The 20,180-nt window shown below is 45.5% G+C and overlaps 1 protein-coding gene across 1 annotated transcript in view; it reads right to left on the bottom strand.

Moving 5' to 3' along the window:
• Nucleotides 1-18,405, bottom strand: part of CMTM4 (CKLF like MARVEL transmembrane domain containing 4) — a 69,951-nt gene extending 51,546 nt beyond the window's left edge. The window contains exon 1 of the mRNA XM_041771026.1: nt 17,978-18,405. Within this exon, the coding sequence (XP_041626960.1) occupies nt 17,978-18,163 (186 nt within the window). The 5' untranslated portion in view covers nt 18,164-18,405. The remainder of the gene's footprint in view (nt 1-17,977) is intronic.
• Between the last annotated feature and the right edge of the window lie 1,775 nt (nt 18,406-20,180).

The following is a 20,180-nucleotide window of genomic DNA, read 5'->3' as shown; positions in this document are numbered from 1 at the left end:
GTGTCTTGGCAAGCGCAGCATGCAGGCTGGATCTCAGCCCCGCTAAACTTCTCAGTTAGATCTACTGTGCAGGACACAACCTGCCCAAATGTACAAAGTAGCTCTGGACAATGGAGATTTACAGCAGGATGATGAAGACTTTCTTTGTTGCTCCAGGACAATAATATTGCTGAACCAATCTGGCTAAATCCCATATATGGCTGGTCTTAATAATCTGTGGGCTAAGTATTAAGAAGTTAACTGTTGCAGTCAGGCTCATGATCTCATGGGTCGTGGGACAAGTCCGGCGTCTAGCTCTGTGCTCAGAGCGGAGTCTGCTTGGAACAAACTCTAATAAACAAATATATCTTTAAAAAGAAAAGAAGTTTACTGTTGCAAACAGGTACAATTTATTTTAAAAATTTTAACTTTGGGGGATCCCTGGGTGGCGCAGCGGTTTGGCGCCTGCCTTTGGCCCAGGGCGCGATCCTGGAGACCCGGGATCGAATCCCACGTCAGGCTCCCGGTGCATGGAGCCTGCTTCTCCCTCTGCCTGTGTCTCTGCCTCTCTCTATCTCTCTGTGACTATCATAAATAAATTAAAAAAATAATAAAATAAAATAAAATAAAAATTTTAACTTTGTTTTCATTTATATTGATCTGGGCTGAGACACAATGGCAGATTTTACAGTCCATCAAAAAAAAAAAAAAATGGGGATCCCTGGGTGGCTCAGCGTTTTAGCGCCTGCCTTTGGCCCAGGGTGTGATCCTGGAGTACCGGGATCAAGTCTCATCTCAGGCTCCCTGCATGGTGCCTGCTTCTCCCTCTGCCTGTGTCTCTGCTTCTCTCTGTGTCTCTCATGAATAAATAAATAAAATCTTAAAAAAAAAAAAAAAAGTGCTGCAGTCCTCTTACAGAATTCTGTAGAACTAGAAACAGAGAAGGGGCTCCACAAAGCACTGACCCTATTGGGCACCCCCAGACTTACCTCAATCTGGTAATTTGTCATTCTTTGTGGGTTTCACTCATCTAGTTAGCTTGGTAGCCCCTGGGGCCCCCAAAGTCCCACCCCAACAGCTGAGGCTTTTCCAAACCATCTAGTAAAGGTGAGGCACATGCAGTGTCTCCTCAACTATCTCACCAAAACCACCTTGAACACCACAAGACCAGTAACACCCTCATTACCCCTCCAACATTCACCATCACACATTTCAGGACTGTGCAAAAGAGCCATGCGTATGTGTTCTGTTCCTCTATGACAAATGGGGGGTCTTTTTTCCCAGTTTCAGCTCCAAAACCATACTCCAAAAGAAGACAGACCAACTTGCTAGCAGATTTTCCTAATCTCAGTTTATTATCAGAGAATTTAAGGGATCAAAAGGCAATTTTATTGCTACCAACATTTGGGTTTTGTTATAATTCAAACTTTAGAGCCACCAAATCAACTGCATGTCCTAGGACGTTCACTTAGGCAGTTTGCCTGGGCTGGTTAGGTAACCTCCACCTTATTGTTTTTTTAAGATTTTATTTATTTATTCATGAGAGACAGAGTCGGCGGGGGGGGGGGGGGGGGGGGGGGGGGCAGAGACATAGGCAGAGAGAGAAGCAGAGAAAGAAGCAGGCTCCACGCAGGGAGCCCAATGTGGGACTTGATCCCAGACTACAGGATCACGCCCTGGGCCAAAGGCAGGTGCTCAACCGCTGAGCCCCAGGCATCCCAATAACGTCCACTTTAAACAGGACATGGCAGGCAAAGACCTGATTTGTCCTATATGGTCTTTACTGAACTACTGGCCTAAAAGTGCCCGAGAGTATTTACTACTCATCCTCTCCCCCATAATCACAGAAAGGGTAAGAAAGATCATCGGAATTCAAAGAGCTGTTACACAACGGGTTTTCACAGAGGGGAAGCAGCTAAGTCAGGAGGAAAGAATGTCAGCCTGAGGCTCAGGTCCCAGGGCCACCAATAAACTGGGTAGCCACAGGTAAGCCACAACTTCTCTAGGAGTCAGATTCATCACCCATAAAACAGAAGAGGGGCACACACGAACGGCTTCAAGTTTCCTTCTAGCATAAAATTCTGCTTTTTCTGGATCTTAAGGTGTTTTGAGCCATCTTGAACCTCTATTATTGATTTATATATCATGCTCTCACCTATCTATGGATTTAAGTGTATCTATCTCTCTCCACCAATTCATATGCTAATGATGGTATCTAGAGATGATGCCTTTGGGAGGTAATTAGGGTTGATGAAATCATAAGGATGGAGCCCTCATGATGAGATTTAGTGTCCTTTTAAGAAGAGAAAGAAAGATCTCTCTCTCTGTCCATGCATGCACAAAGAGGCCAGGTGAGCACATGCAAGATGGCTGTCAACTACAATCCAAGAGAAAAGACCTCAGAATGAACCATACTGTAGGTACCCTGACCTTAGTTAGCCCAGCCTCCAGAACTGTGAGCAATAAAACTGAAGACATACCCTCAACATGAATTAGTTGTTTTTCATTTCTTCCTGGATCTGGGGTTGGTTCCAAATTCACTAATACATCAAATTGAACTTGGGTAAACTGGTAAGTGCTTACCAAGCAACCAACTGAGTCTTTTGGCTTGCAGGTGTTTATAGACTTATTACAATAAACTGTAAGTATACCCAAATCCGTTCAGAAATTCAGAGTGTCTGGCTAGGTCAGTCAGAGGAACTTGAGACTTGATTTCTGGGTTGTGAGTTTGAGACCCACATTGGGCGCAGAGATTACTTAAACAAATAAAACTTAGGGCACCTGGGTGGCTCATCAGTTGGGCATCTGCCTTTGGCTCAGGTTGTGATCTCAGGATCCTGGGACTGAGTCCCGTATCGGGCTTCCTGCTCAGCAGAGAATCTTCTTCTCTCTCTAATCTTCTCACCTGCTCATGATCTCTCTTAAGAAAGAACATCTTCTAAACTAAATAAATAAATGCAACTTAAAAAAATAAATTTTAAATAAATTTTTAAAAGGAATGCCAGAGGGGCATCTGGGTGGCATAGCTGGTTAAGCATTCAACACTCGGTTTCAGCTCAGGTTGTGATCTCAGGGTCATGAGATTAGGCCCCACATTGGGCTCCGTGCTCAGCTCATGGAGTCTGCTTGAGATTTTCCCTCTCCTTCTGCTCCTTCCTCTCTCTCTCTCTCTCTCTCTCAAATAAATAAATATTTTTAAAAAAGGAAAGCAAGCAAGCAAGCAGAAAGTCCGGAGAATGAGGGACACACATAGAATGAGCTGGTATTTCATCCCAGGGCATCAGAGGATAGCACAGGACACCAATCAGAACAAAGAAAACCCAGTGGGCACGGCAGGGCCAGGAGGAAGGGTAGGGGAAAGGAGATAGGGAAAAGGATATAGGACCCTCCCTTACCCCAGCCCACTCACTGCTGGGGTATCTTCTGGGCAAAGGGCTAGAGTGCCTTTGCAGTATCAGTGCATTACTGGGGAGAACGAGGAGCTTCCAGCCAGGATGAGGTGGCTGACCTAGGTAAAGAGAATCTGAAATGCAAGAGTGACTCAACTAAAACCTAGCTAGATGAGTGAGGACCTGTGGGCACGAAGGAGAACAGCTAGCATTCGCTGGGTGCTTCTCTTAGCCAGGTTCTACACTAGGCACTTTCCATTCAACCTCACACCAACACTGTGGTGGCAGGTAGTCCTCTTACCTGTACTGCTTGCTGCTCTGGCCTGACTCAGGCCTCTAAAGACCAGGCTGAGGACGAACGGGCATGGCCCTAAGTGTAGGTGATCAAGATCTATTTCTCTGAATGAAAGTGACCAGAGAAAAACAAAAAAACAACAAAGAAATCCAGAGTGCAGTACAGAAAGCCGTGAGGGATGCTCTTCCAGAGACCCCACAGCGCAACTGGAGGAGGGGAGGACATGGAGAAAAAGGGAAAGGGCCTAACATGAATGGGCTGGATTCTTAGGGACCAAAAGGGTTAGTGAGTATTTTCAATGCAAGAATGGGCCTTGTTAGAATATAACTTTCCAAGTTATACGATTCTATGGGATTTGTGCCTTTTATGGCCTTTGATATATTCTGCAACTCTATTAAGTTGTACAAAACTGATACACAGTGCAAATGATTCTTGTCTTTAGACAGGCAAATTGTCTGGTGGAGAGACAAGTGATCCAGTGATCCCCCTCAAAGCTAAAGTTGTACCTGTTTTGTTTTGTTTTTTAAGATTTTATTTATTTATTCATGAGAGACAGAGAGAGAGAGAGAGAGAGAGGCAGAGACACAGACTGAGGGAGAAGCAGGCTGCATGCAGGGAGCCCGACGTGGGACTTGATCCTGGGTCTCCAGGATCATGCCCTGGGCTGAAGGCGGTGCTAAACCGCTGAGCCACCCGGGCTGCCCCATTCTTTTATATTTGTATGTCCAGAGGTTAACAATTGTTTTTACCCCAAATACTTTGACATGACAGCTCAAGCAAACAGGAGGATAATCAAGCCTTGATTTTTCCCTGTCTACCCTTCCTCCACCAGCAAACAGCCTCCAGCTTCCTCACGACTTTTACTGGTTCTGATCTCAGAAATTCCTAAATTTCAGTGGTAATCCAAGAAAATAAAAGAGAGGGCCTAAGAGGCTCCCTTTTATAATGACACCAACACCTCTCCAGACTCTGACAGAGGTGATCCATTCACTGTGGAAGAATCGGGAACCACAGGGCCTGTCCACACTGTCACACCTACCAGGAGCAGCACTAGCAGAAGAAGGGAAATAGAAATGGACTAAGTCCCTGCAGGATGGGAAAGATGAATGATGTTGGAACAGGCCTCAAAACCTGCCTAACGGTTACAGAAATACACACACACACACACACATACACACGAGGGGGTTCCAGGTATGGTCTCTGAAGGTTGGCTGCAGAGCTCCCCCTAACTAGCCATGAGGACTGTGAGCAAGTCCGTGATATCACAAAGCCTGTTCCCTCATCTGTAAAGCATCTGCTTCATAGGACTGCTGTGGACGTTAAATGAGAGAACACATGTAAAACACTGAGCAGTCTGGCACATGGTAAATGCGCAATAAATGTTAGCTTAGATAGTTTTCTGACTGAGAATGAACTGAATATAATGTAAAATAAAAACAAGGACTATAATAAAACATAATTGCCACCTATAAATCCCATTTCTCCCATCCTTTCCACTCCCATTGCCAAGAGGCCAACTGGGTCTTCATTTTTCACCTGAATTACTCAATATCTCCTATCACCCAGCTGGTCTCATCTCATCCTTCTCAAAGCCATTCCTCACCCCCTTTAACCTAGAGACAGCAAGGAGAAATATGAGAACCACACAAGTGATTTTATTTTCTAACAGCCAGATTTTTTAAAAGTCAAAAGAAACAGGCAGAATTTTTATAGTATACTCAATTATATCCAAAGTATTATTTTGACATGTAATTAATATAAAAAAATTGAGATTAAAAAAAATTTTTTATTTATTCATTTGAGAGAGAGAGCAAGAGAGCTTAAGCAGAAGGAGAAGGAGAAGCAGGCTCCCCACGGAGCAGGGAGCCTAACATGGGGCTCGATCCCAGGACCCCAGGATCACGACCTGAGTCGAAGGCAGATGCCCAACCACCTGAGCCACCCAGGCGTCCCCAAAATTGAGATATTTTATATTCTTTCTTTTCCTGTTACAGCTTCCAAATCTAGCATGTATTTTACACTTAACGCACATCTCAATTCATACTATCCACATTTCAAGTAGCCTCAGGTCCAACCGCTCCTCATCTCTTTCAAAAAATTCAAATTCATTGGTCTAACAAATCAGGCCCATTCCAACCTGGGTCCTCATCCCCTTGCATACCTGTGCCGAGGCTTACCCCTCCTCCTCACCCTCCCTCTTTTGCTGGGATTTGCCTCCCAACTCCCAGCACCAGGACCACAGGACACACCACACCTTACGCTGGCCACTGGCTGGCTATTCAACACTCAACTTGTGAAGTGCCCGTTCCCACAAGGGCTCCCTTGCCAAGCTGTCCCAAGCCTCTAGGAGAGAGTCCTTGGCTCTGGTGGCAAGAACAGTTTGTGTGCTTTTCCACTCCATACCAAGTCTCACTCCTAAGCAGGCTGTGAGCCCATCGGAGGCAACGATTTTAGTCCTGTTTATGCATAACAGTCCCTGACCCAGCTGAGGATTTCAAATATACATAAAGCACACTTTTTTTTTTTTTAAGGGGAGAATATGTTAGGACTTTCACCATTTAGCTACTGCTCTTGATCTAACTCTACAGTCATTCAGCCAACTCTGTAAGCATACACATGTACCAAGTTTGAACCACAAATGGTTTAGACAAAGTAGGCAAGCTGAAGAAGCAACTACCGCTGGGACAGCCATTGTTCCTGGGGCTTGCATTGTTGGGTTTTTTTTTTTTCATTGGCACAAAAATCTTTTAGCCTTAAACTGTTTTTCATAGCTGTGCTGGAATAAACGGGAAACCACAAAAATGAAGGCTTCCACTGCGCCAGTCATCAAATTGTAGTGGTAAGAAAGAAGCCATCCAAAACTATCCACATCTGATTGAACTCTAAACATTTTAAGTGTTTATTAACCCATATAATTCCCAAATTTAACCAATCATTTGAAATGCTCAAAGACAAAAATTCTGGGTTTCAGTATTTCCTATGACCCCCTCCAGCCTCCAGAAGATCCAGGCCTCCCTGCCCAGGGCCCCATGGAACTGCTGTTCTTTTATTTTAATCAGAGAGCTTCACGAAGACAACCACTAGGACCCTCAGCTTCAATCCTAGTTACAACTTTTTCTTTATACATGTTAAGTGTCTGCTCTGAGGGCTCTCAAAAGATGCTGACTTGGAGGATCCTGAGGGATCCTCCCTCTCTCAACATGTTTATCAGAAAGTAGACAACTTCGATAATAATCGGAGAACCCCTGGTTTTCATCTTACAATTTCCTAAGCTAAAAGCTTGGCAAGGTCTCTTATGGTTTCCCCTCCTTTTACAAAAATCTGCCTTCTAAGCAAAAGCTTCTGTTTCCTAGTAGCAGTAGATACCCTTTTAAAACTCACGGTTTAAAAAAAGAAAAAAGAATTACAGTGGCATTTTGTTTCCATACTTTTCTCCCCAATATTTTCCACTCAGAACCAAATCCAGAAGCTTATTTATGAATACACAAATATAGGTTATTTTTCGCTTGTAGAGTCTATGTTTTCAAATAGTTTGACCTTATAAGCTACATTAAGTAATACTCCCTTATTTTCCTCTTTTTTATTAAATGGGTATGCATATGCAACGGGCTGCTGAGTGCCTTGCTATGTGCCAGGTACCTTTTTTTTTTTTTTTTTTTTAAGATTTTATTTATTGGGATCCCCGGATGGCTCAGCGGTTTAGTGCTGGCCTTTGGCCCAGGGCATGGTCCCAGAGTCCCGGGATCGAGTCCCACATCAGGCTTCCTGCATGACTCAGGACTTGATCCCAGGACCCTGGATCACAACCTCAGCCGAAGGAAGATGCTCAACCACTGAGCCACTCAGGCATCCCACAGGCACTGATTCAGACCTTGGGGATATACCAGGAAACAACACAAACACTGCTACTGTCATAGAGTTGAAGTTCTAGTTGGATGGTAAAAGCTACAAATCAAAAATGAGCAGGGAGAGGGGATAACGAGTGGTCAGGGAAGGTCTCTTCTGAACAGAACAGAAGAACAACAGTGCTGAAGAACAGAGCTAAGTGACATTTTTTTGGCAGAGAGCAGAGGATGGCAAGAATAAGTCTCAAATGCAAAGACTCTGAGGCAGGAGTGTTACTCAAAATGTCAATCAAAGCTTCTGATCAACATAAAATAATCAGGACCATAAAACCAACCCAAAAATAAATTGGCCTGATTACTATTTAATGCAGTTATATGAGTCTTTTGGAAATATAATTAGTACCTAGCCCCATAGTCTCTCAATCTCCCACTTCTACGTTAATAAACTCTAGGGCTCCCGGGAGACCCCACTCTGAAAAACAGTGACAAACACCACTATTTCACGTGTGGACACAAGACCGCACATGAGAGATGCTGAGATGAACACTGGACCCCCCTTGAGTGAGAATTTTTCACACAAAAATCTTCACCATCAAGAAGATAAATTGCATAAAAATAAAGCAAAGTTTCCCAAAGGAGGTATTGCTTTCTCAATGCTGTACCCTTCCCCTCATCTGTCCCTTCTTCAGCCAGCTGCAGGCCTGCTCCCAGCCCTGGACCACTTTGAACGGAGCCTTTGAAAGTTTAAATTGGCTTTCAGCCACCACACAAGATGCTGAGGCCATCCCCTTGTCTGGGGGTGCCTTGTTCTTTCATTCTCTACCTCTCCCGGTCTATCCTTCTTCCTCCTGGGCCCTCTGAAGTCCCACCTCGCCAATGAATCCAAATCCCAGCTCATCTCGCCCTGCTTTTTACTTCTCTCACACAAACACACAGCCTGTCCCCCGGGATAATCTCATTTTCCAAACAAAAAGATCAGGACCCGTTGTTTAAGTACATGGGTACTTACAGGAATCACTCTAATTCCAATGCTTGGAATAGCTCGTAATTTCAAGCAATCTCAGGGTGCCTGGGTGGCTCAGTTGGTTAAGTGTATGCCTTCAGCTCAGGTCCTGATCTCAGGATCCTGAGATCGAGTCCTGCATCAGGGCTCTCGCTCGGCGGGGAGCCTGCTTTTCCCTCTCCCTCTGCCTGCTGTTCCCCCTCCTTGTGCTCTCTGCCAAATAAATAAATAAAATCTTTTTTTAAAAAGTAATATCAATTTTTTTTAACTTAAGATGTACTTCTATATCATCTGATAGGACAGCACAGGACATTGAGACCATCTGGAAAAATTCAGGATCTGTGATCACAGTCACAGGCCTTTCACTACAGCTCTATTCTCTAACAAACAACTCAATTTTCCATAGAAATCGGACATTATCCTACAAAAGGATTCGAAGCTACTTCCAGCAACAAGGATACAGAGGCAGTGACAGCTGAGGGGCCGAAGGCCAGAATACTGGCATTTCCAGGTTATTTCAAGAGCATATGGAGTTAGCAGGACCACCGTGCAAAACAATTAGCCTTGGCTGCCACACAGACCTCAGCCCTTTGTGCGGTGGACTACACAAGGGCCATAGCTCAGGTACTTCCAGAACTCCCTCCAGGCTGGAAAGATGCCTCTCCTGAGCACCCAAGTCAGCATCCATTTTACCAGGAGGGAGAGCATCACATATTGGGCAGGGCATATCCACTCCCGTCTTACCTCCATCCTCTGAAGTGCCATAACCTGGGAAAGGCTCAGACAGCTTTCCAAATATGAAAAAAAGGTCCTCCTCCAGGGCCATTGAGGAAGAATTGATTTTACCCTGTAACTCTGGAGGATCCAGAAGGTCTTACTGAGTTCACTGTTCCCCAATGGTAAGTACTTGGGGGTCAGCATGCTGGAGAACTCAGACCTTCAGGCATATTGTAGAGAAAGACTGACCAAGAACATAGTTTTTTTAATCTTCAGAAATTTAATGATACTGCCCTTTTTTTTCCAAGGAGATCTGTTTTTTGTTTTGTTGTTTTGTTTTTTAGGAGATCTGTTTTATTTCTTAGTATGACTTTCCTGCCACAAGTAAGCATTATTCTACTCTTAAAATCATGCTTCCAATACTTGCCACTTCCTGGTTTCCTGGACAAAGATTAACTAATATTATCTCAGTTGTGACAAGCTTTTTTTTTTTTTTTTGCATATTTTTTATTGGAGTTCGATTTGCCAACATATAGCATAACACCCAGTGCTCAACCCATCAAGTGCCTCCCTCCGTGCCCATCCCATCCCGCTGCCCACCTCCCTTTCCACTACCCCTGGTTTGTTTCCCAGAGTTAGGAGTCTGCCCTTTGATCCAGTAAAAGCATTCCTTAAAATGAGACAAAAAATAGTAACAAATCAAAAGAAGGGTGCAGGACATTTACTGAGCATTCTTCTTCACAGCCAAAAATTGGAAGCCATGATCTTATTGAGCCTTTGGAAGGAGACACTCTAAAGATTTTTTCATTTGATCTGTCATACTGAGATTTCTTTTTTCCTCATTCCTTCCATGTATAATTATTTTAAAGGGAGATATAACTGACATATAACAATTTATCAGTTTCAGGTGTACAACACAATGATATGATATTTGTTTATATTGGGAAATGATCACCACAATAACTCTAGTTAATAGGTGTCACCATCGTGGCTCAGTCGGTTAAGTATCTGCCTTTGGCTCAGGTCATGATCTCAGAGTCCTGGGTTGATACCTTCATCAGGCTCTCCCTCTCCCTCTGCCCCTCCCTACCGTTTGTGCGCGCTCGCGTTCTCTCTCTCTCACTTGCTCTCGCAAATAAATAAAATCTTTTTTTTTAAAAAATGTGTCATCATCCATAGCTGTAAAATTTTTTTCTCGTGATGAAAACTTTTAAGATCTACTCCCTTCCACCTTTCAAATAAGCAATACAGGATTATTAACAATAACCACCATGCTATAGCACATTACAACCCCATATAATGTTTTTACTAATAAAATGAGGGTAAATGCCTCTCAAATGAAAGAAATTTTTCCTTTAGCAAATAAATAAATTAAGTGCCTGCTATCATGCAGAATGCTTGCGTTTTTCTAACAGGAAAAGCTATTGAAAAAATGTTTAAGCTTTAAGTTTTTTCAAGAGTTCTTTGTTATCTAAATCATTCTCCCCAAGGGCCTCCAAATTACAAGGTAAGTAAAAGTAAATTAAAGGTTATGGTCAATATATTAGCGTTCAGGTTAAGGTATGTTAAGGTAGAGCTAATAACAGCTAACGTTTTAATAATTTTTTTTAAGAATTTTTGAATAGAAGATATTTGCATGTGGCATACAATTCAAAAGTATGAAAAGTCATACAGTAAAAATAAGTCTCCCTTCTACCCTGGCCCATCAGTTTTCCCAACTTGTGTCATTTCAGACATTATATATTCTATAGTGCCAACATGTTTGTGACACTTTGTATGTGAGACACTTTGCTCAGGATTTTGTATGCTAGGCTCATCAGTGCAGGTAGCACTATCAGTCCCAATTTATATGTGAAGAGACCTGCTCGTGGCATGAAGTGAACAACTGGCCAAATGTCTTCTCATACCATCAGAACCTGTCCCCATCTTCCCACTCCCCAACACATACACACACACCCCTTTTTTTTTTTTTTTTTTTACACACACACCCTTAAAGGTCACCATTGCTTTGTCTGGCTGATTTGACTTTCCATATAAACTTTATAATCGGGGGCACGTGGCTGGCTCAGCCGGTAAAGCATGGTACTTTTGATTTTGAGGCTGTGGGTTTGAGCCCCCACAGTGGGTATAGACATTACTTAAAAAAATAAAATCCTTGGGGATCCCTGGGTGGCGCAGCGGTTTAGCGCCTGCCTTTGGCCCAGGGCGCGATCTTGGAGACCCGGGATCGAGTCCCACGTCGGGCTCCCGGTGCATGGAGCCTGCTTCTCCCTCTGCCTATGTCTCTGCCTCTCTCTCTCTCTCTGACTATCATAAATAAATAAAAATTTAAAAATAATAATAAAATAAAATAAAATCCTTGGGGAATCCCTGGGTGGCTCAGCGGTTTAGCACCTGCCTTTGGCCCGGGGGCGTGATCCTGAGGTCCCCAGATTGAGTCCTGCATCAGGCTCTCTGCGTGGAGCCTGCTTCTCCCTCTGCCTATGTCTCTGTCTCTCTCTCTCTCTCTCATGAATAAATAAATAAAATCTTATAAATTTTTTGTTTTTTTTAATCTTATAAATTAATAAATAGATAAATAAAATCCTTTAAAAAAAAACACAACAACTTAAGAATCAGTTTGTCTCTACCTAAAAAAATCTTGCAGGGATTTGGGGATTGTGTTAAATCTACAGACCGCATTGTGGAGAATACAAATACTGCGCCTTCTAAACCATGAACATAGTATATCTGTCCACTTATTTAGGTTGTCTTTTAATTTCTTTCTTCAATGTTTTGCAATTTTCAGTGTGCAGATTCTGTACATATTTCATTAAATGTATACCTAAGTATTGCATTCCTTTCAGAGCTATTGTAACTGTCAGGGGGTTTTGTTTGTTTTTTCCTGTTTCTGGCAATTTATTGTTTTTATTGCAGGGATACAGAAATAATGATTTTTGTGTGTTAATCTTGTATTTTACAACTGTGCTAACTCACTTCTTAGTTTTAGGAGCTTTTTCTATAGATTCCCATTGGATTGTCTGCACAGACAATCATGCCATCTGCAAATAGGGACAGTTGTTCTTTCTTTCCAGTCTGTATGCCTTCCACTTATTTTCCCTGCACTGGCTAGCACTTCTAGTATAATGTTGAATATCAGTGGCAAGAGCAGAGATCACTGCTTTGTTCCCCATCTTAGGGGGAAAGCTTTCATTTTCACCACCAAGTATGTTAGCTATAGATTTTTGGTAGATGACCTTTTTTGGGGTTAAGAAAGTTCCCTTCTCTTCCTAGTTTGTTGGCAGCATTTAGCATGAATGAAAGTCGAGTTCTGTGAAGCATTTTTTCTCCAGCCATTGACATAATTATGTGTATTTTGCTATTTAAGCTGCATATGGTGGATTACATCTATTGATTTTGGAAAACGTAATCAGTATTTTATACTTGGGATAAATCACAATTGGTGGTGGCTTACTATTCTTTTTACATAATATTGCTGGGTTGGATTTCCTAGTATTTTGTTGATGATTTTTGTGTCTGTGTTAATGAGAACAACTGGTCTGTAGTATTCTTTTCTTGAACTTTGTCTGGTTTTATAAAATGGATGTGTACTTACACTTTCCTGAGGTCTGGGATGATAATTTTACTATTTTGAACATCATAAAAGTCAAAAGAGTAGTTTTAACTTTGCCCTTCTGTTAGAATTAATTTGCTTTTAAGTCCTTGGCCCAGAAGACAACTTCCAAAGCTAACCATAATTTCCTAAGTAAAAATTAGACTGTTTTACAAGGAGCTACTTTAAGGTAGATATGAAAATCCAGAGCAGTGAAACCTCCTACTTCACCTGCAGGCCCTGTCATATCCTCCCCAAGAGCAGGAATGGTGAGGGGCTGTGTCCAATTGGCTTGAAGTAAAATAAAAGATAAGTCATTACTCAACCCTGAAATGTAAATACTCATGTTTGCCTTTGAAATACATAGGAAAGCACCTATCAGACATTGACTTCCTAGTTCCTACAATTCCTAAAATGCCTGGTCATTATTACCCACATGATACTATAGAGGAAACCAAGATAAGGAGAGGGTTAAGAGATTTCAAGATCAGCAGAACTAAAATTTGAATTTAAACACCTCTTATCACTCAATTAGGTTATAAAAAGTTCTAAACAAAGGCAATGTTTAGAAAATAATCAGAAGGTCAATCAGGCATGGGAGAGGCTTAAGAAAAGGATCTGAGGCAAAAGAGCTCCCTGAGAGGTCTCTTTAGAACTGAAATGCTAAGGGTATCTCTTGAGGCCCAGCTGGTTAAGCTTACACGTCTGCCTTTAGCTCAGGTCATGATCCTGGGACTTGCTTAGTGGGAGTCTGTTTCTCCCTCTCCCTCTGACTCTGCCCCTCCCCTCACTCGTGCTTTCCTCGCTCTCTCAAATTAATTAATCAATCAATTAATTAATTAATTAAATCTTTATTAAAAAAACAACTGAAAGGCTGAATCTCTTCTTGGCACTTCTGAGAACGCCCATCCCCTCACTGAGGGAAGTAGACAGATCTGCTGGGTGAGGAGCAGGACACCATACAGGAGTTGCACACTTGCACAATGGCCACCGAGAAATCGAAACCCTTGTAAGTCTCTTAAGTTTACAAAGTCACCCAAACCATCAGCAGGCTGCCAAAGACCACAGAAATGTCCTTTGACTCAAGGTTGCCTGCTCTGTAGAACTCAAAATGATGTGTTCAAGGAAGCAGTAAATAGCACCAGACTGCCTGGGTTCAAACCCCAGCACTACCACCACCGACTAGCCATGAGATCTTGAATGAGACACAAGCTGTGTGTCTCAATTTCCTCATCCATAAAATGGGGGTAGTAACAGTAGAGTAAGCTCTCATTAAATGACACCTGCTGTTATTATCATTCAGAAAGTCTTGGCCAGTCCAGGGCCTGTCCTCTTCTGACCCTGTCCCTAAATCATGGTATAAATGGCAGTATGCCATTCCCCAACCATCCATCCCCCCAACCCAAGAGCAAAAGACTGCTTCGACCAAGCTGAAGAAAAAAACCAAAAGGCCTATATTACCTATTTCATTAAATGATGTCTGGGAGCTAAAAACCAATAAGCACTCCAGAATCCACATTCATAGGAAAGAAGTATTTACATCAATAGCTTAAACCAAGTCTTTTTCCACAGAAAGAAGTATATCTTAATGTTTTATATAACTAGGAGACATTCTCCCCAACCAAGAGACAGGTATAAGTTCCATTTTTAAAAATGTAATCTATGAAAATACACTAATTTTCATATTTCAGATTAGTTTTACTATCAAAAACATTCCATTTAAAATACCAATTTAACTTTTAAATTACTAGGAAGTTGGGGTGCCTGGGTGGCTCAGTCAATTAAGCTACTGACTCTGGATTTTGGCTCAGGTCATGATCTCAGGGTCGTGAGTAAGTCTTCAGGCTCCAAGCTCAATGCGGAGTCTGCTTCTCTCTGTCTCTCCCTCTTCCTCTGCCCCTCTCACTTTCTCTCTCTCTCTCTCTCTCAAAAAAATAAATCTCTAAAAATAAATAAATAAATCACTAGGAAGTAAACTATCTTTAACTCAAATATATAATTGTAATTTGGGGATGGCAATTTTACCAAGTTTCTTTAAAGACAGTAAAATTAATTAGCAACAATGATAGCTACATTTTATTACACACTAAGCACCTAATACGCTAAGTGCTAATTTCTACATCACCTCATTCTCTTAATCCTTTTAGGAGGTATAGGCTCTTTTTATAGAAAAACCTCAACCTTGAGGTTGAGTATTTATGGTTCTGATAGAGAACGGATTGCTAGCACCTATATGAGGCTTTAACGTTAAAATGATATAGAAAGGGGGATGCCTGGGTAGCTCAGCGGGTGAGCGTCTACCTTCGGTTCAAGCATGATCCCAGAGTCCGGGAATCAAGTCCCACATTGTGCTCCCCACATGGAGCCTGCTTCTCCCTCTGCCTAGGTCTCTGCCTCTCTTGCTGTCTCTCTCATGAATAAATAAATAAAATCTTAATAAAATAAATAAAATAAAATGGTATAGAAAGGTTAAGTCCAGAGGGTGGCTCAGCCAGTTAAGCATCCGTCTTCAACTCAGGTCATGATCCCAGGATCCTGAGATGGAGCCCCACATTCGGCTCTCTGCTCATCAGGGAGCCTGCTTCTGCTTCTCCCTCTCCCCCTGCTCATGCCGTGTGTGTGTGTGTGTGTGTGTGTGTGTGTGTGTGTGTGTGTGTATCAAATAAATAAATAAAATATAAGAAAGAAAGAAAAGAAAGAAAGCAAGCAAGCTAAGTCTGAAACTTGAATGTGCATGTGAATTACTGGGGGAATCCTGTTAAACTGCAGATTATGATTCAGAAGGTCTAGGGTAAGCTCTCTGATGCTGACAATGCTGCTGTTCTATGGACCACACTTGGAGTAGCAAGGATCACTACAGGTTTTAAGAGGACACAAGCCACAAAAAAAAGTCCATTAAAAACTAAAACAGAAAACTCATATTTTTCTCGAAAACAACACATTAATACATATAAGCTCTAATATAAGAATTATAACTTATCCATATTTCCTGATGGGATTCTACACTTTGTAACATCTTAAAAATATCTTCATAATGACTTCTTGTTTAAATTTAGCGTCCAATTTCTTGGAGCTTTGTGGAGGGTTTCCACCCTTCCACTAATAACCCTGACTTATATCAAGGCTGAGAAGCCAGTACATGATAGATTGTTTCAAGTTGTCATACTTTTCTTTTTTTAAAAAAAGATTTTATTTACTTATTCATGAGAGACACACAGAGAGAGAGAGAGAGAGAGGCAGAGACACAGGCAGAGGGAGAAGCAGGCTCCCTGCAGGGAGCCTGATGTGGGACTCGATCCCAGGTCTCCAGGATCAGGCCCTGGGCTAAAGGCGGTGCTAAAACGCTGAGCCCCCCGGGCTGCCCGCCAGTTGTCATACTTTTCAAGGAGGTCCCTTTCTTTCACTCATCCACTCATAGCATCCTCTTGCTGCTTAAATTCAAACATTAGACAAATGGCAGAGTTACGTGAGATTTCAGGGGCTGGGGCCCCAAGTTTCTCCAGATGAAAAGCAAATTTCCACAACCAAACAGCACCTTACCAAAAGGCAATGACAAATACCACCGGCTTCCATTTCTTTCCTTAGGTGACAAAGTTCCAGCTATGAGATGGCAATTAGCACTTTATACAAACTACTGATTTTCATTCTTTTACCAGATCCTTTGAGTGGCAAGTTCTATTTACTTTCAAAAGTCCACAGAATAAACAAAGCAAGGTACTTGACAAGGCCCTATATTCCACCTGGGGCCAAGTTCACGCCTTGCTCTTTTTTTACTCATTTCTGGTTATCTGTCCTGTACTCAAACATTGGCTAGCTGCCTCTTTTAAAAGGCAGCTATACACCATCACCACCCTCCCCGTCCCCCTCCATTCTCTTTGCTAACAGCAATGCCTAACTACAGAACCAACATATCCCTGAGAACATTCCAGCTTACTGGATAAGGTCAGTTTAAAATTCTAGATAGGGATAACCTATTCCATTTGTCTTTCTTTAGAGCCCTTCAGAAATATCCTCTGGCAATCAGCAGAACAAGATGGAGAGGGAGAAAATAGTCTATGATTCTGCAATTTGCAAACACTGAGACCTTTATTTAAAGGGTGTCCACATTTTATATTATTCCCAAGGCATGTTTATCCATGTACTCAAGTAAGCGTAAGCCCAGTGCTTGGAAGAAACAAATGTACATACATTGCAGCCCCATGCAAATGGCTTCTCTGGCTAAGAAGGCCATGAAGTTTTGCTGCCGGGCCTCAGAGGAGGCCTACCTGTGACAGGCAGCGTGGGGACACAGTTTTTTCTGAACTGGAGCATGCCCTGCCCACAAGAGAGCTAAGCAACTGCCCAGAGAGGCCTATTACAAACACCATTCAAGAGGGTCAGGGCTGGCAGGCCCCAGCCCCGAATACCCTGGAAGCTGAAAATAAGAATTCTGAGAAACGAGCTCTATTGTGGACAAGTCTGACAGAAAGTTCTCTGTTTCTGCTGCCTCCAAAACTGGCTGCCCTGCTCGAGTGATTGAACTCTGGGTACCAACTGGGCCATGCCGGCCACTGTGCTGGGGCGGAGGATTCAGGGATGCTGGATGGGTCTTCTAGGTGAATGAGGGAGAGTCAAACCTCGGCGGCATAAGCTGGACTCGGGGGGCAGGTCTGGGCACCCCCAGGCATCCAGGCTGCAGGGCTCCGTTCAGCAAACACTTGCTGAGCGTCTACCGTAAGCTCTGCACTCCGCTAGGTGCGGAGGAGGAAAGCGAGCCACGGCCCCCCGTGCTGGAAGCAGCCGCCCGAAAGGGCCTCCCGGGGGGGGGGCTGTGCGGGCCCCGAAACCTGCCACACACCGCTGTGCCCAGGGCCACCGGGGGCGCCGCACGACCGCCGCGCGGGGCTCCGCAGACCCCAAGCTCCCTAACGAGAGGCTCGCGACGGCGGGGGCGGGGGCAGGAGCGGAGGGGCAGGCCCGGGGCAGGTGCTCAGGTGGGAGCACGCGGCCGGGCTGCGGGGTCCCCGGGCGGTGGGCGGTGGGCGGTGGGGGCGGCCCGGGGCCCGCGGCGGGAGCGCGAGGAGCGGCCGGGCCTGCGCCCCCGGAGCGCGCGGGGCGGGGAGCAGCCGCCCAGGCCGCCCGCCCGCCCGCCCGCACCTGGGCCCCGCCCGGACCTACCACTTGCGCGACCTTGAGGCAGCCGAGCGCGCCGCGCAGGTAGTCGGGGTCGCAGCGCAGGCCGGCCAGGCCGCGGCGCTGGCTCACCGGCTCGGTGGTGGGCTGGTACGGGCTGCTGGCGCCGGAGATCATGGAGGTGCTCGAGGCCTCGCCCTCGAAGCCGTCCAGCTCCTCGCCGCCCCGCATGCTGGCGGCCGGCCCCGGCCCCGGCCCCCGCCCCGGCCCCGGTCCCGCAGCTGGGCTCAGCGCGGCCGCCGCATCGCCGCCTCCTCGGCGCCCGCCGCCCGGCTGCAGCCGCGCTCGGTCCGCTCGGGCTCGGCTCCCGCCGCCTCGGCAGCGGAAAGGGAGGGAGGCGGGAGCAGGCGGAGGGGGAAGGAGGCGGGAGCCGGCGCGGCGGGCCGGGAGGGGGCGGAGCGAGAGCCCGGCCGCCGGCCGCTCGGCGGCGCTCCGCGGCGGGGGCGACTCGGAGGCGGCGGCCGGCGCCTGGGGCGGGGGCGGGGGCGGGGCCGGGGGCGGGGGCGGGGCCTCGGAGGGGCGGGGCCTGGGGCGGGGGGCGGGGCCTCGGAGGGCGGGGCGGGCGCCGTCCGCTCGGACCCCGCCCTCACCTGCGCGCGCGGGGGCCGCGGGCGGGGGCGGGGGCGGGGCGGGGAGGGTCGCGGGGACCTGCGGCGCGCGGCCTTAGTGTGGGTCCCGGAGGACGCGGGGTCCGCGCAGGTGGGCCGGGAGACCTCCCGGGGAGGAGCAAAGGTGCCGCGCGCCCCCCTCCGCTGCGGACGCTGCTGGTCCAGGGTGGGCCCCACCAGAGGGGGCGAAGGCTCTGGGCTCCCGCCCCGCGCGCCTGGCCACGGACCGGAGCCGAAGCCGGGAGTGGAAGAGTGAGCGAGGGGGTCGCTCGGCGCCAGGTCTGCAGGACCGACACGCTAAGGGTCCGTAACTCCCGGTGTGAGCTCTGGATGCCCCGGCCTGACCGAGGAGGCGCGCCCCACGTTGTAGACACCCCACCCCCACCCCCCGTAAGCAACGTTAGTTGCCTCGCAGCTGAAAAGATTTTGCAGCTCTGTCTAATCGTCGTCAGGTTAAACACAGATTTTTGTTCTGACGGGCATTAATCAGGGACCAATTTGCAATTCAAGTGTGAAGGCTAATTTTAAGCTTAAGTAAAACACTGACTTTCTAAGAATTGTCGCTTTGGTTGGTATTGAACTCTCACACACCGCAAATATGGAGAGCTTCCAGTGCTCCAGGCACTGAGCAAGACGCTTCAGGGAGATTTGTTCCCATTTTACAGAAGGGCAGGTCGAGGCTCAAAAGAGGTAGTAGCTTGTCCTCAGCTTGCCCCAGCTTTCCATCACACAATATTGCCTAACATGTAATGTAAGCAGGCTGGTGAACTCCAAGCTAAGATGCAGTAAACTCCATAACTAGAAGGTTTTCCTGAGCGCCTGGGTGGCTCAGTCGGTGAGCGTCTGCCTTCAGCTCAGGTAGTGATCCCGGGGTCCTGGGATCGAGTCCTGCATCAGGCTCCCTACGGATCGCCTGCTTCTCCCTCTGCCTGTGTCTCTGCCTCCCTCTGTGTCTCATGAATAAATAAATAAAATCTTTTAAAAAGAAAAAACTAAAAAGATTTCCATTTAAAGGGCTTTCACTCTTAGGTTACCAAAGATGGGAAAGACGATCTCTCATACTCTATTCAACCAACAAATCTGTGTTGGGCACTTACTATGTGTTAAGACATATATTAGGAACTGGAGATAGACTGCCAGGTAAAAATGACAGGTTGGATATAGCTTTGGCCTTTGTTGTCTCCCAATATCCCAGTAAAATGACAGTGATGGAGATATTTGGGGTGGGGAAGGGGAGCATAAAACCACTGGGACAAAGAATGAGAGCCAAGGGCAACAAAGTATTGGAAGCAGAATAGCAAATGGGCAAGTGATAACTGACAGCAGACCCAAGAAAGCTAAGCCCTAAACTGGCACAGGGAAAAGCTAAACTACAACGTAGCTTATATCACAGAACAAAAGGCTCCAGAATGGGCAGCACCAAGCACATGTAGAAGTGGATCACTAAGGCACAGTTTAGGGCAGGGGTACCATACTGAAAATTGTGTGTGTGTGTGCGTGTGTGTGTGTGTGTGTGTATGTGTGTATGCTGAATAATGGGAAAGCAAAAGACTTAAAAATTCAATAGAATAATTAAAGAA

Source organism: Vulpes lagopus, chromosome 10, assembly GCF_018345385.1.
Source record: "Vulpes lagopus strain Blue_001 chromosome 10, ASM1834538v1, whole genome shotgun sequence".
Classification (NCBI taxonomy): domain Eukaryota; kingdom Metazoa; phylum Chordata; class Mammalia; order Carnivora; family Canidae; genus Vulpes; species Vulpes lagopus.
The sequence above is the reverse complement of the archived record's forward strand: the minus strand, read 5'-3'. Positions and strand labels throughout refer to the sequence as shown.